Source organism: Melitaea cinxia, chromosome 17 (genome assembly GCF_905220565.1).
Source record: "Melitaea cinxia chromosome 17, ilMelCinx1.1, whole genome shotgun sequence".
Classification (NCBI taxonomy): Eukaryota; Metazoa; Arthropoda; class Insecta; order Lepidoptera; family Nymphalidae; genus Melitaea; species Melitaea cinxia.
The window spans coordinates 3,838,899-3,854,825 of record NC_059410.1 but is presented as its reverse complement, the minus strand read 5'-3'; the positions used below and the strand labels follow the sequence as shown (position 1 = coordinate 3,854,825).

The 15,927-nt window shown below is 31.9% G+C and overlaps 2 protein-coding genes across 2 annotated transcripts in view; one reads left to right on the top strand and one right to left on the bottom strand.

Annotated features, from left to right (window-relative positions):
• The window catches only part of LOC123661806 (hemicentin-2-like), a 45,933-nt gene that overhangs the window by 24,904 nt on the left and 5,102 nt on the right, over positions 1–15,927 (bottom strand). Inside the window, exons 3-4 of the mRNA XM_045596746.1 lie at positions 12,940–13,091; positions 11,215–11,295 (exon numbers count right to left, since the gene is read on the bottom strand). Of these exons, the coding sequence (XP_045452702.1) occupies positions 11,215–11,295; positions 12,940–13,091 (233 nt within the window). The remainder of the gene's footprint in view (positions 1–11,214; positions 11,296–12,939; positions 13,092–15,927) is intronic.
• On the top strand, positions 4,356–5,094 carry LOC123661656. The gene is made up of 2 exons (XM_045596607.1): positions 4,356–4,517; positions 4,831–5,094. Exons 1-2 carry the CDS (start codon positions 4,395–4,397, stop codon positions 5,068–5,070), a joined length of 363 nt encoding a protein of 120 aa, XP_045452563.1. The 5' UTR covers positions 4,356–4,394; the 3' UTR covers positions 5,071–5,094.

The window sequence follows — 15,927 nt, the reverse complement described above, 5'->3', positions numbered from 1 at the left end:
TTTCACGATAAAATGTAAACGTATATGTAAAAATATTTGACAGTTGTTATGTATTATTTTACACCAATAATCCTTGTACTACAGAATGGCTGTCGCATCTAGGCGATTTGACCACTACAAAAGGTTTCTTATGCTCAAAAGAAGTGTGTGTACTTATGTACACACGTAAGAAGTTATACTCCATTGGCTAGCTAACTTCACGTTGCTAACTTCTTCTGAGTTGACTCGCTAACTTCAGGGTGTCGTTTTTTTTCGTGAAGGTGTACGCGTGCAAAGTAAAAATTTACTCCTATAATTTTTCCCTAACGCGAAAAAGAAGTATAACTTCAAAAATAGAGAACAATAGAAAAGCAAATAGATTTTTCTAGACATTCCTATTAACTAAACCCTTATCTTTCATTTGTTTTCCATCAAGTAAGTCGTCATGCTGTCGTCAGGCGTGAGGTTTGCGTACATTGGTTCAAATGAGGTTTTTCGTACTTTAGGTATCATTATTAGGTAAATACTACTCGAATTAATTTTAAACAATATCTAAGACACCGTTTGGGTCATTTTTTAACGTTATCTAATCATGGGTTTTATTATAATAACTGTTTGTTTTTGAATCTGTGTCTTCTTCAAGTGTCAAATATTAAAAAAAAGTAGGCGAAAAGGTTTCTTGTGAAACTATGCAAGATATACAATTGTTCTAACTATTCTTGCCATTAAGGTTCCCTGACATGTCACTTTATTTCATAGAACAGGTATTACTATTACCTCTATTCATAAATATAAATATAACAAGTTAAATGGTATTTGATGCACGAAACGTATTTTAAGTTGACCTTAAGAAATATCTAGACTTTTTTGTATATAACTTAACGTTTTTAGGTAGAAGTCGCACGCTTTCCATTAAATTAACATTTGAAGCAAGATTGCTAATATTTAAAACCTGCGACTTTGTCCGCGTGGAATTTAACAAAAAAGTTATTGTTCAGTTCGCAGAGTTTTATCTAAAATATAACAAATTTCTATAATAAAAGTAGCCTAAGATACGTCATATAACATCAGCTATCTGCCAGTGAAAGTCCCGTCAAAACAGACAGACGGACAAAAATTGTAAAAAGTGTTATTTTGCTATATGTAATGTGTATACATCCATATTATGTATTTTGTAAAAAGCTGTTATTTTAATATAACAAACAGACACTCCAATTTTATTTATTTGTATAGATGTATAGATAGAAAATAACAAACGCCGAGTTATAATAAGTTGAATGAACGTACAGTATTGATATAATATAAGCCGTTGTCGTACATACACGAAGAGATGCAATGCGATACAACGTGAGTAGTGCTTCAAGTGACGTAAATTAACATAATAGGGCAAGCTTTAATAAGTATTTGATATTTTAGGATCCCATTGCGAAAGGTTTCCGCTATCGTTATTCTTAGAACAAAATTGATCGTGACATCACTATTGTTTTGCTATTGTTTATAAAAATTTGACACTCAACGATGTCTAGTCCTTACTAATATTATAAATGCGGAAGTAACTCTGTCTGTCTGTCTGTCGCACATTCATGCCAAAACCACTAAACCGCTTTAAATTAAATTTGGTACTTAGATAGTCTAGAGTCTGAGAAAGGATATTGGAGACTTTTTAATGCGAAAAAAGGGGTAAAGGTTTTCTAAGGTGGGGATGAAAAGTTGTATGGAAGTATCGTCATTTTTGAAGTTAGAAGCTTGAAACTTATTTTATAGGCCGTTGATTCGATATAAATAAACATGACATTCAAAGATTAAGTTTTACCCTCAAGGGGTGTAAAATAACAATAGGGAATAGAGGACGAAAGTTTGTATGGAAATAGGTTTATGTGAATGTTTTATAAGTTTGCGACAAGAGGCAAAAAATCATGTCATTCTGATGTCCAAAATAAACCAAAAGATATATCCAAAAATGATGTCCAAAGTCACTATTCCACGTGGACTAAGTCGCGGGCACAGCTAGTAAGATATAATTCTGTCAGGATACTGAAACCATACACGACAGAAACAAAAAATGCTTAGACTAGCCTTATTTGGTCTATGCCAACATTTGTCATAAATCACTGCGCTAAATCCGCCATCATCCAAATTTAAGTCATTTATAAAAAAAAATGTATAAAAACTTTTGAATTTGGATGACACCCATATTTAAAATGAGATATCAATATTAAATTTATAAAAATAAGAAAAATAAAGCCATCTTAACGAGGGTAGTTGAAATGTTTTTTTTCATCCCACATCATCTTAAGCCAGACTATGAATATGGTCGACAAAATCTCGAGACATATCCAACAACTCGCAAAGGATCAGTGTGGTGGATTAAGTTCCAAATCCTTCCTTTTAATAGAAAAGCAGGCATTCATCCAAAGAATTCTAAGAGTTGATATTACGAAATACTCATACTATCCTACTTATAATATAAATGAGAAAGTAAGAGGAAATGAGTAGTAAATAAAAAAAAGTAGTTGTTGTTTATGTTTGCTACTCTTTCATGCAAAAAATACTAAAATGATTATAATTAAACTTTGTATGCGGCTAGCTGCTATCAGTCGGTCTTTTTGTAAGTTACAGTTTTTCTTTAACTATGTTAGATTCAATAATTGTGACAAATTATATGAATTTAAAATCCAATCAAACTAAAACACTAAAATTCATTCAAAATTACAATTTAAACCAAAATTAAAATCAATACTAAAATTCGATTAAAATCAAAATCAAAATTAAAATCGATACTAAAGTTCAATTAAAATTTAAATCAAAATTAAAATCGATACTAAAGTTCAATTAAAATTTAAATCAAAATTAAAATCGATACTAAAATTCAATTAAAATTACAGCATACGTATAAAAGCTACATTTTATCTCTATATTCCCATGGGATCGGGAATAACGAGGGTAAATTCGCGAGGCAAAGCTAGAAGGTACGTTAATATATCCTATACCTTCTTTAGCTGACTTCATTTCAGTAATGGGAATTTAGAATTTATTTAATACTTGAAGTAATTTACTGAGAGTTGTTTAAGTACTATCAAAGTTGAGTAACATTAATTAAAATAAAGGTAAGCTACCTTTATCGCAGTGATTAAAGCAGGTCTGACATATCTTTGTATACTTTATGTTCTTAATTTTGTGAAGGTTTTTTCGAATATTTTTGTTAGAGTTCAGAAATTAGAGGATAATAAACAGTTATAGGCTACAAAAATTTTATCCACAATTCGCCTACGAGTAGTTACTATGAGATCATTTGTAAACAAAGATCTTGATACAGAATGAAAGATCAAGTTTAATATTTAGTCTATTTGTATATGTACCAAATTTCTGCAACCAAACTCCTACATAGGAAAAGTGGCCTATGCCCAGCAGTGGGATATTACAGGTTGAAGCGAGTTTTAAATTTATTTTAACGTCACGATGAACGAACATATACAACAAAGTATTCGGTTGCAAAGTAACGAGCTATCAGTGATTATGCAAGGATAGATCAAAGTCATACAATGTATTAATTTTGCGAAGGATGTTAATATTATTGAAGATACAGACCCTTCCTTGTTAACTCGAGATCTACTTGGGCGTGTAATCTATTTTCAACTTTCTTATCCAGAGGTATTCTTGCTTGTTAATTAAAATTATATTAAAATTAAATTTATTTTATATATTTTTAGTAAAGGGGAATGCCCATAGGTGGTTTCCTCCTTCCACGTCGTTGTGCCTAAACCAAATTAATATTAAAAACTAAGTTTTTAATTTTCACTAGCCATTGTAAAATACTTAGCCATAACTTCGACGGATAAGAATCCACATATTAAGCAGTAATTTATTCATTTCCGTTTTACTCGCAATTCCCAAGTATTTTTTGTTATTGACATTTGAATCTTCAGTATTGCAATTTTCGTACGAGCGAATCGACTCACCAAAATATAATCGATACACTTATATTTATTTTATTAAAATATCGAATTGGCAGTTCATAATAACATGTTAAATAATAAAGAAAATCAATTTTTATTTGATAATAATATGAGTTTATTTGATTAATCTATCTGAAAGTATCCTGTTTTAGTGTTTTGTCAATCATAATCGATTAATCAATAATCGATCTACAACTGGCAATAATGCGATATTCACTTAAAAGATATCAAATAAGTCAAATGTGTAACTATTTCGTTTTACTGTTACTGACGTACCTACTTTCGTGCTAATAAGTTCGTTTGTTATTGTGTCAGAGCTTTTTATTGTTTTCTTTCTATTTTCTTTGTCGAGTTGAGCTTCGTGTTCCTCCTAGAACTATAGAAATTGAAAATATATTTGAGACAGAGACTCTTTACTTTCGGTGTGTTTGTGAACCAAACCTATACCTATCTACGACAATGGATGTTACTCGCCGGTGTATCAATTGCTCTATGAGATTGGCGCACCAGCGCTGGCGCATGGTGGAAGATGCAACAGAGCCTATGGTGAATATTCTTCGTGTCTGGGTATCACCAACGCCGGTAAGTTAAAAGTATTAACATATTTTTATAACCTATTCAGCTTCGCAATTATTAAAAAACTCGTAGACTTTATGACTGAGGCAACTATTTCATTAGAAGAGGGAACTGAAACTACTAATTGGAGTTTACAAAGCCTTTATATTACAATATGGCGCATGCTTAGTGCTGTATTTATTTTGGACATAGTAAAAAACATTGATAATTATGCTGGGCTCCAATCCATCCAATTAATATCAGTGAGTTAGGTATTTATATGTAATAAGCTTAGTAGCTAAAAATAAACTAAGTATTAAGAATATTAATTTCTTTCTAGGTTTCTTCTAATAGTAGAATATGCTTGGAGTGCTTTGGAATGCTACAACAAGTACCCGATGGTGTACCAGCCCAATCGCCCGTGTCTGGACATAGAAATGTGTGCTTTGCTTGTGGTATATCTATTCTGCGGGCCCGCACTCATCTTGTACATCCAGACAGCCCAGAAAGGAATGTTATAATTAGTTGGACATTTCCTCATTTGGTACATATTATTTTTTGTGTATTTTTTTTACTATGATTATATGTGATTTTTTAAAACTTACATTCAGTCTCCTTTTTAATATCAACAACAATAAACAAGCATACAGCCCACCTGATGACGCATTGCCGACCCCATAATAATCTTTTCACACCCTTTTTAAACAACCTTGTTTAGTGAAAAATGTACTCTTTATGATTATCAAAGCATACCCATACATATTAAGATAAGATTTTTAGAAAATATTAGTTGTTCTAGTAATTTTTATAAATATATTGCTTAACAAATATTTTAATTTCAGGTTTCTCATCTGAATAGAGTTTGTACTGCATGCTGGCTTGCTGCTAGGAGAAATGTTCAAAAACAAACGCGGCAAGATGCCAATAGACCTATTGAAGCCTTCAATGAGGAAACTGATAATAGAGAACCACCACATATACCTGTGACGCCTCCACTTCCACATATTTCGGTCCCACAACGTCAAGAAACTGCTAGAATAATATCACAAACTTATTCACGTGTTGCAGCAACCTCAAGACATTGTATATTTTCAGGATGTGAAAATGTTGAACGTTTATTGGTACCAACTGGAGTGAAGGAAATGTTATTATGTCGCTATAGATTATACATTCCATCTTCTGCTCGTGTCTGCAGATACCATTTAGAAAATGATTGTTGGGAGCAGTTACAATCTAGTATTAGGGATTTTACTGCATCACAGATGGATCACATGCTGAATATGATGGAGAGAATTAATTTAAGAACGTTGGATTTCAATAACATAAATATGATGCCACCCAATCTCTGCCAGTATTGGCTTGGAGTTACAGCTGCTCAGTTCCATGAACTTTTAGCAGAAATGCCTAGTCTGCACAATGAAGTGCCTTCTGCAAGTGTGGCATTAAGTATTTATTTGGCCAAATTGCGTACCGGTGATAGCAATGAAAGGCTCAGTTCTTTATTTGAAATGCCCCGAAGCACTTTAGAAAGAAATATGAATAAGGCAAGAAACTGCATGAGCCAACAGATGGTTCCTTTACATTTAGGCCTTAATCACATGACAGTGGAAGAAGTTGCAGCTAGGAATAAAACAATTCCAGAAGGACTGTTCGGGAATCCTAATCCTTCTTCAGAAATGAGACCCGCTATTGTAATATGTGATGCTACATATGTGTACGTACAAAGCAGTAGCAACTATTTATTTCAAAAAGAGTCCTTCAGCTTACATAAACATCTTAATGTGGTGAAGCCGTTCATGATAGTTTGTTGTGATGGCCATATCCTTGATTGTTTAGGTCCATATAGAGCGACAGTGAATGATGCTACCATTATGAGTAATGAATTTAGAAATAGTAATGGTGAAATGAGAAGATATTTTAGAGAGGGGGATATTTTTATTTTAGATAGAGGTTTCAGGGATGTAATACCTGAACTGATAGAATATGGCTATCAAGCTCATATGCCTGAGTCTTTATCAGAAGGCGAGCATCAACTTACGACACAACAAGCAAATAAGTCGAGATGTGTAACAATGTGTAGGTGGGTGGTTGAAGTGGTCAATGGTCGTCTAAAACGCGACTTCAAACTGTTTCGCCAAGAGTTTTTTAATAAAGCTGCTAAGCATTTAATGATCGATTTTCGGAACGGCTGTGCCTTAACAAATAAATTGCACCCACTTATTGAAGACATACCAGAAGCAGCAGAATATTTGGCAATTGCGGTACGTAGGTTACATATAGATAATGTTCTTGCTAATACTGTAAGAATTGAAAATTATAATAGGCGAAGAGCTACGTTTGTAAGCATTGATGCTCACCACCCACATTTAGATCAGTTCCCAAGACTTAGCATAACTGATTTGAAAAGATTTGCATTAGGGACATACCAGCTCAAGCAAGCTTCTTCATATTACGGTGAGCACGTACGAACAAACGGCACTTACACAATAGAAATTAATAACGAAATTGAAGAAGATATTCCTCTTATTCTGGGCACAAATCATTTCTTACTGAGAGGGAGAATAAAGTCTCGACATATTGGTGGCAGAACTTATTATGCATATTTGTTGATAAGTAAAGATGAAAATGTTGCCAATAGTGTCGAAGCTATATCAGGTTATTGCTGCAGCTGTCTTGTGGGCAACAGAACTGTAGGTTGTTGTGCCCATGTTATGTGTGTGGTGTGGTACCTGGGGTGGGGCAGATATAATGATGTTACTGCTCCGGCCCAGTTTTTAGATGACATATTTAATGAATTCTCATTTGAAAATGAATAATTTAAATTGTTAAAATATTTCAAAATGAAAGTATTTGTTTGTTTTACACAACACAATCCCAATTGTTGATTGTTTAATCTACAAAACGATTGTAAGACTGTTTGCTAGGTGTCAAATAAATACCCCTCATACCAATTATTATTATAGAATTATATTTCAAAACAAAGTCAGTTATCTTACAAAGAATAGCACAATGTAGTATTTACTTGTTAAAAAAAATGATTTTGTATACACAAGTTGTTTTTTATTTATTGCCTCACTGTCTTATCTGAAATATTTTTGTAGGTTTCTTGGGTCATAGTTAAATGATTAAAAACACAAATTCTAAAACAACATGTGCATAAGTTATCAACCTGTGTATAAGGGAAAGTCAATATCTCTGTTGTGTCAAATATCTTCAATAATCTAGAGTATATGCAAACTGAAGCATTAACTTACTTGCATTCAGATTATATTCAAACATTTACAGATAGTTAAAACTTCAAATGTAAATAAAAATACAAAATGAAAGAAGGATAAGAAAACCACTTTTGTTGTGACTTTTTTTCATTATACCCGTCGAGCTAGAGAAACAGCGTTTTTTTTAATTAAATGTACACTAAGGAACCTACAAAATGTGGTAAATATCATCATGGCACAAAATTTTTCAAAGCGAAACTAAAGTCCATACTGCGGTGGGCATTCTCCTTTGTAACTGATAAACGAAAATTTCGCAACATTACGATTCGAAAGTATTTTAAAAACCTTTAAAAGTTAGATTGAATAATTTAGATTTAATAAGATAAAAATAAATTTTGTGGTATCAACATTAAAATAAAAATAAATAAATATAGTACATATTATACATACTAGCAACACTAGGAGTATCCAGGAGTGCCAACCGTACTCAAGCTGTCAGTCAACACTTAAGTTATTCACAAAAACACAACACTATTGGAAGGCAGTACCAATATGAGTTTCTGTAAGGTTGAGGTACTTTTCAAAATGGGTTGCTCCAAATTTTAGCAAGATATCATTCTATACACTACCTTAAAAAAAAACGATCCTTCTTATTTCCTGGGTTTGCTTTTTATTGCCCTACGTTGTACATAAAATAACTATCTTAAAAGTAGTAAATCTATTTAACCTGTCCGTTTTTTTGAGCGTATAGGTGTTTAAATTTACATACACAATCACATCCATAACGAAGTTGGTTTGACCTCATTAAGATCATTTATTAAAAACAAAAAGTCATATCCTGAATTTTTAATCGAAACGCTTGACTTTATTCAATTTCCTTTTACGTTGAAAAATATTTTTACAAGAAATTAAATACAAGCAGACCTCAAATTCAAATCTCCACTCGAGAAAGACAAAAAAAAAAAACAAAAGTATAAAAAGCAATTTAAAGTTTCAGCAACTGACATCTGACTTCGAATTTTTTAATCGAAAATTGCTTTTAATTTCGATTATTTAAGTCAGAATTGGTGATTGGAGAGTTAGTTAATTTGGTACTCATCTAAATTATACTGCGTTGGATGGGATCATATTTTCGTTAGTGCTGTAAAGCGTTAATTCTGTGGTTTCAAATTCGTGCCCATTCAATGTTTAGTGCTGAAGTGTCTATTTGCTTACATAATTATTATTATTTGTTCGGTTTATATACTGAGTCTATGTGCGTGGAAGTGATTTATGTAATATTACGTTTTGACGAGCGAAATATAGGCTCTCATTAGTTCTTTTTTTAACGAATGCTTTTAAACTTCATAAGATTTTAATGTGCAAAACTTCTTAGAATATCGGTTCATATTATTTAATTTTAAATACTAGTTTTCGACGGATCAAGAAATGGAACCAGTTTTTTTCCTATATATTTATTTTTGTAAAAATGCTTATATAGATTTTGATTAATTAAGGCTTATATTTACGCATAATGTAATGAGTGTTTCTGTTGTAAAATGTATATATGTGCGTGTATATACTAGCGCGCGCGTGTGTATATGTATGCTACGTTTGCGATACGTCAGATTTTCTTTCTGCCTGACTGACTACAAAACCCGGTAAATATCAGATCCACTTTTATTAGAATAATATTTTTCATTAGCGTATTGTTTTCATTAGCTCGAAAAGAACTCAACAGTTTTCATAAAATGTTACTTTGATATTTTAATATTAAAAGAGTGTTTTTTTTTTTTAGTTACGTAAATCTACTGTCACTGACAATTTGTTTACTTATATAGTGCAATCATGTACTTAAAGGACTTACATCGAGGGTCAATATAGGACAGGAATGACCTGAACAAAAAATTATCCACGCGACTTTAAGTAAAAAAGATAAAGATTAAAATGTAATAAAATATATGTAAATATCGTTATTGAAACTACATTAACTCCAGCGACAAAATATGAGAATTCATTAATGATAAGCCGGTTGTATGAAATTATTAATATATACAACAAGCACATCAAATTTATAAGGACACTGCAGAAAGTTCTTCCTTTTCTCAAAATTTTGAGCAGCCCAACTGCGGAAGTGCATCTATCTATATAAGTACACAGCTAAATGTGCTCCCGACTTGCTTGCGATGTTGCGTATAGTCTATGGTACTATCAGCCAGACAGTACCCTCGTCTGCTACCCCGATATTATAAAAATATTTTTTTCTTGCAGTTTTACTTACAAATTTCCTACAGGTTATTATTAGTTTGTATTTTAATTAATCTAATATAATGAAACTCTTATCTCGTATGGCGTATCTCGGGCTGATGGATCGTCAATAGTCCTACAGATCAGATAGGCGCATATATCGAGTTCAATCAATCTTAACGGACAAATTACTTGTGATTGTCCTCGGTTGGTGCCTTGTCATTGTAGGTATTTATCTTCACAAGGATGTATTTGTGGGTTTGGTTGTTCTGTGAATAGTTTTTTTGTAAAAAAATTGTTATTATACTTTTTCTTAAATTTCCAAATAGTAATTTTAAGTAATCAAATATATCGTTAAAATATGTATCATATCCGCGTGTATCCGTATCTTAAAATAACCGCATATGACTGTATACACGGTACCTATAGCAAAATAACATTTTTTACAATTTTTGTCTGTTTGTCTGTCTGTCTGTCTGTTTGTTCCGGATAATCTCTAAAATGGCTGGACCGATTTTGACGGAACTTTCACTGGCAGATAGCTGATGTAGTAAGGAGTAACTTAGGCTACTTTAATTTTAGATATTTATTTATTTTATAACCTCTGCGAACCGAACAATAACTTTTATTTTAAATTCCACGCGGACGAAGTTGCGGGTACAGCTACTTGAATAATTTTAATATCTAAAGATATATCAGAATTTGCATTTCAGTAACTTCGTTAAAAAATTTAAAGAGTCCCAAATAATTATGAAACTTACAGATACGTAAATTTTTTTTAATGAATATTCGAATATTCTGAATCATTCAAAAGTTTCAATTATTCGAACCGAATTTCAATTAGAATACTGATATTCGATTTGAATTGATTTAAGTGCGATTCACCCCTATTTCTCGAATAAAAATATTTTTCAATTGAAATTGTGATTCTACTAATATCACGTTCGTTAATAAAAAAAAAAAAAAAATCTTCGACAGTATGAATTCAAATTGATATTTATCAATTTTATACCATATATACAACATGAGCTATTAAAAATATCTGAAAATTACTACTTCATATATTTACAAGTTTTTGACATTTAAACACGGATTTCAGAAGAAAATTTGCTTTTTGAATCAACTAAAAATTGTAATAAAATATTATTGTAGGCAATATACAACACCATGTTAAAAAAAATTGGCAATTGAACTTGTAATATTTTCTATAAATATCTTATTTCGTCAACTAAAGTTGCTATCTTTGTATCATGACACAATATTTGTAATAATTATGAACTCACCTGAAACCTTTCATCATTGGTGTACGTGAATTTCCCGGAGCTCAGTATGTGCCAATCTCGTTTCCTAATCCACGATACTTGCTGTAAAATAAAGAAATAGAATAAGTTGTCAACTGTTGTAGTAACTTGTAGAATATCTATTAATTTGTATTTATTTGCTTACTAAACGATTGCAATGTTGGTACATATATCATTTTATGATCAAAATTTACTGTGTACCATTATATCGCCGACATTTGTTAGCAAGCATGCAAGATATTAATAATTTTGTACTAAAACACAGTTTATATATTATTTTCAAAAGAGTAACTGCGGAGTTTCTTGCCGATTCTTCTCTGCAGAATCTACATTCTGAATCTGTGGTAGGTAGCTACACTTTCAGAAATAATAATCACTTTATGATTTTAATTTATAAAATTACATTCGTATGTGCTTTTGAAGCCTGTTTGAATAAAGTTTTTGATTTTGATAAAGATTTGTAACAAAGCTTAAAACATATTTTTTCGAAAAATTGCATTGTAAATTTGTTTCAACACGCAGATATTTTCTTAACGTATTTCAATGAAAGTTATTTGTTTTTGAATTTAAAAAGAGCGTAATTAAGAAACGTTTAAATCAAACGAACCTTTTGTTTCAACATCTACAATCTGCATTGCGGTTAAAAACCAAGATTTCTATCATTGGAATTAATCTTGACTGCAATTAGTAATTTCTTTTGTGCGAAAAAAATGGACTTTTTAACATTCCAATTGTAGTCCAAGTCACTGTTGGCTTCGCTTTAAATAGTGTATTTTGCTGGTAACTCTATACTTTACTTTTAATTGATGTGCTCTGAATGTAATCGTTCATTTGTGATTCATTGGTCATTTATAATGAAACGGCACAAATGTTAATCTGATGGAGTACTTTCAGAGAAATTCGTGCTAATTGAGGTATGGAATATAGTGTAATGGGATTTAAATAATAAATAAGCAATGAAACCACGATTAACTTGACCCGATTTTATGGAAACGAAACTTAAGACAATTAACCCAATTAGCGTTAATTTAAACACTCATTTCCGAACTCGTAATTTTCGTTAAGATGGAAACTGTAATTATACAATTAATATTATTTTGTTGTTTATCTGAAATTCCGAAGATACCAAAGTTCGGATATTAAATATCTTAATATGAATCATTTACGACACTTGTTCTGTAACAAAACTTTTGTTATGTGAAAACGTAATGTATAATTTCGGTGAAAGTTATATTAATCTGATGGGTAGAAATTTCTGTTATCAATAGAATGGGTTGGTGTGTATCTTGCGAGTTGAGTTGTTCAAAGTTATTGAGAACATATGTAGCTTTTGAACAATTTATATTAATTTTGTGTATAAATATAGATCAGCAAACAAATTTGGTATATAAGCATCAAGAGAAAGGTTATGTAGAACAGATAAATATAAATACATTTTTATTATAATAAAATACTTTAGGTTTTTTTTTTAAATATTATTATTAGCATTATTCAAAGACCGCTGTTATTCGTAAAACATTTTTTTTTTAATTTTAGTTCTTAATAAAATAATTATGTTTTATTGTTTGTATTTGAGTATGTCTGTTTTGCATAGAGCATGTTTGTGTGTGAATATATGTATATATGTGTGGTTGTGTCTATGTGTGTATGTGTGAGAACAATGGCAAGAATCCTTCAGTTTTTTGATAGTAATAAAATTACACTTACGCCTCTCTCGCTCAAGTGTCCCACCAGACAATGAAGGTAGGCTGTTCCACCTAGTTGAGCAGTGACGTTGCTCACCGAGTTGTTGGCGGTGACGTCTGCTGGTGCCTGCGCACTGCCCCGCCATCCTCGAGCCCTTGATGTGCCATGGTGTCCTTGTAGAAAATTGGATAGTTAAGTTTTTTTTAAGTAAAACATCTTTACACATACTTGACTTTTGGAGTAAGCTGATGAATTCGTGACGAGAGCGTTACGAAAAGTGTGATCGGGAATGGCGAACGGAGAAAGAGAGAGAGGTGCGAGCAAATATTTTGATTCTCTCTTTCTTTTATAGCCAGATTGGCCCGCACTGTGTCTTAGATATATACGAAACGTCTATTGTGCAGAAGTTTTACTTCAGTCGTATGGTCTAAAGGACACTCGTTTTTTCTTATTTAATTAGGTGGTCTTATATATTTAAGTATATCTTCAGAGTATAAATTACTACAGAATATAGAAGTAAGCTACATAATGTAGATATAGATTTGTATCAGGTATTTTATCTACGATCTTTTTGGGTAAGAATTAAGACAATGCTGACGAGATCTGTCCGACGATTTTGTATTTTACGGCTGTTTGAAGAATATTCATATACGCTTTCCTGACACGGAGTGACTATTTCTGACTACCTTAACGGTACACGATTCGTTCTTTCCTCTGTCGGCAATATTTCGAAAAGATACAAGAATTCTCGATATTTTCGCTCCACACATGTGTTGATTTAGTCGGCTTGACACTTCATATGCGACCGTGGATTGGGCAGTTTCTCTTTGTTTATTCATTATTGAAGGTTTACGTGGAATTGAAGAATAAATACGATTTGATTTTTCGTTTTTATCGAGCGACAAATCGCCAGCAAATAGTGTTCACTAATCCAATTTAAAAGTGTATTTGTGATAAAAGAGTTTACGTACAGCCGAAATAACCTTTCATTTTAGATGTTGAATAAAAAAAATCAGTTATACTTGTTTGTAACTAGACTTTCATCGTCACTTTAACTATGAGTCAGGTTTTATTTTAAATATTTATCAAACAATTGTTTTTGCTGCCCCCTTATATAATAATAATAATAACTTTTTATTTTAGACTAAGGTAACATAAGTGTAGTAACTAACATAGTGAGTTAGTAAAAAAAAAACAAAAAAAAAACAATAAATTAAAAGTAAATCAAAAATGGTGTTAGTAGACGAAAACTAAGAAAATAAAACCAAAATGGTTAAATATAGGAAATAATAATACAAAAATAATATTTATATATTATACTACTAGGTTATATGCTTTTTTCTAAGTAAACAAATTAGTTTAAAGATTTTTTTAAATTTTCTTTTAGATAGGTTTTGATATAGGTAGCAAAAAAAACAAAAAAGTTTTTTTTTTCTTTTTTTCTTTAGTTCTAGACTTATCATATTATAATAGTATCAACATTGTTATGGAATTAGTATGTAAAAAGTAGTCTATAAATAACTAAAGGTCGTTATATAACGAAGAACGACTATTAGGTTCGGATATTTCAAATAAATATTTTCATGATTATGTAGTATTTGCTGTTTTCTTCATTAGGGTTCATTCATCTGTAATCGTAACGACGAACGGACAGCCAACATACTGCTAATCAAAATTGGTTTATATTTATATTTGGAATAATGTCTAACCTTATACATGTACGATTTTATTTTTGTGCACCCACACATTAGGAATTCTAAATATTTTTGAATATCATATCAAAAATTGACCGCTCCAGCGGGATTCGAACCCGCGTCTCCGACTGACCGTGTCGGCGCTCTAGCCAATTAAGCTATGGAACGATGTACCCGCTAGAGCGAAATTTTTGATATGATGATTTTTATTTTCGGTTTAAGCGAACCGTGGCGCCGTCTATAGTGAGTTCTTTACAGAGACCCGTAACTATTCAAAGTTTCATATTACAATGAAAATCTTTGACAGGAGACGACACCATGCTATTTTTAATATGTACGATTTTATTTTTGTGCACCCACACATTAGGAATTCTAAATATTTTTGAATATCATATCAAAAATTGACCGCTCCAGCGGGATTCGAACCCGCGTCTCCGACTGACCGTGTCGGCGCTCTAGCCAATTAAGCTATGGAACGATGTACCCGCTAGAGCGAAATTTTTGATATGATGATTTTTATTTTCGGTTTAAGCGAACCGTGGCGCCGTCTATAGTGAGTTCTTTACAGAGACCCGTAACTATTCAAAGTTTCATATTACAATGAAAATCTTTGACAGGAGACGACACCATGCTATTTTTAATATGTACGATTTTATTTTTGTGCACCCACACATTAGGAATTCTAAATATTTTTGAATATCATATCAAAAATTGACCGCTCCAGCGGGATTCGAACCCGCGTCTCCGACTGACCGTGTCGGCGCTCTAGCCAATTAAGCTATGGAACGATGTACCCGCTAAGTAGTAGTAGTAGTTAGTAAGTTCCATAGCTTAATTGGCTAGAGCGCCGACACGGTCAGTCGGAGACGCGGGTTCGAATCCCGCTGGAGCGGTCAATTTTTGATATGATATTCAAAAATATTTAACCTTATACATTTTTTTTTTCTGGGAATTCATGAGGCAGAGGCAGACTGGCAACTGGACAGTGGTATTGTAAAAACTTCCTTCAGTACTACACGCTTTTGGATTCCTTTTTTTTGAGCGTGACAAAATTTTTTATTACCTCTGACTGTCTTGGATTTTATTTGTCTAAACATTTTAATTTTGACTATTTTATCTTTTTAATCGACTTCCGAAAAAGGAGGAGGTTCTCAATTCGACTGTATTTTTTTTTTGTTTTTATGTATGTTACATCAGAACTTTTGACCGTGTGGACCGATTTCGACAATTTTTTTTTAATCGAAAGGTGGTGTGTGTCAATTGGTCCCATTCAATTTATTTAAGATCTAACAACTACTTTTCGAGCTATATTTAA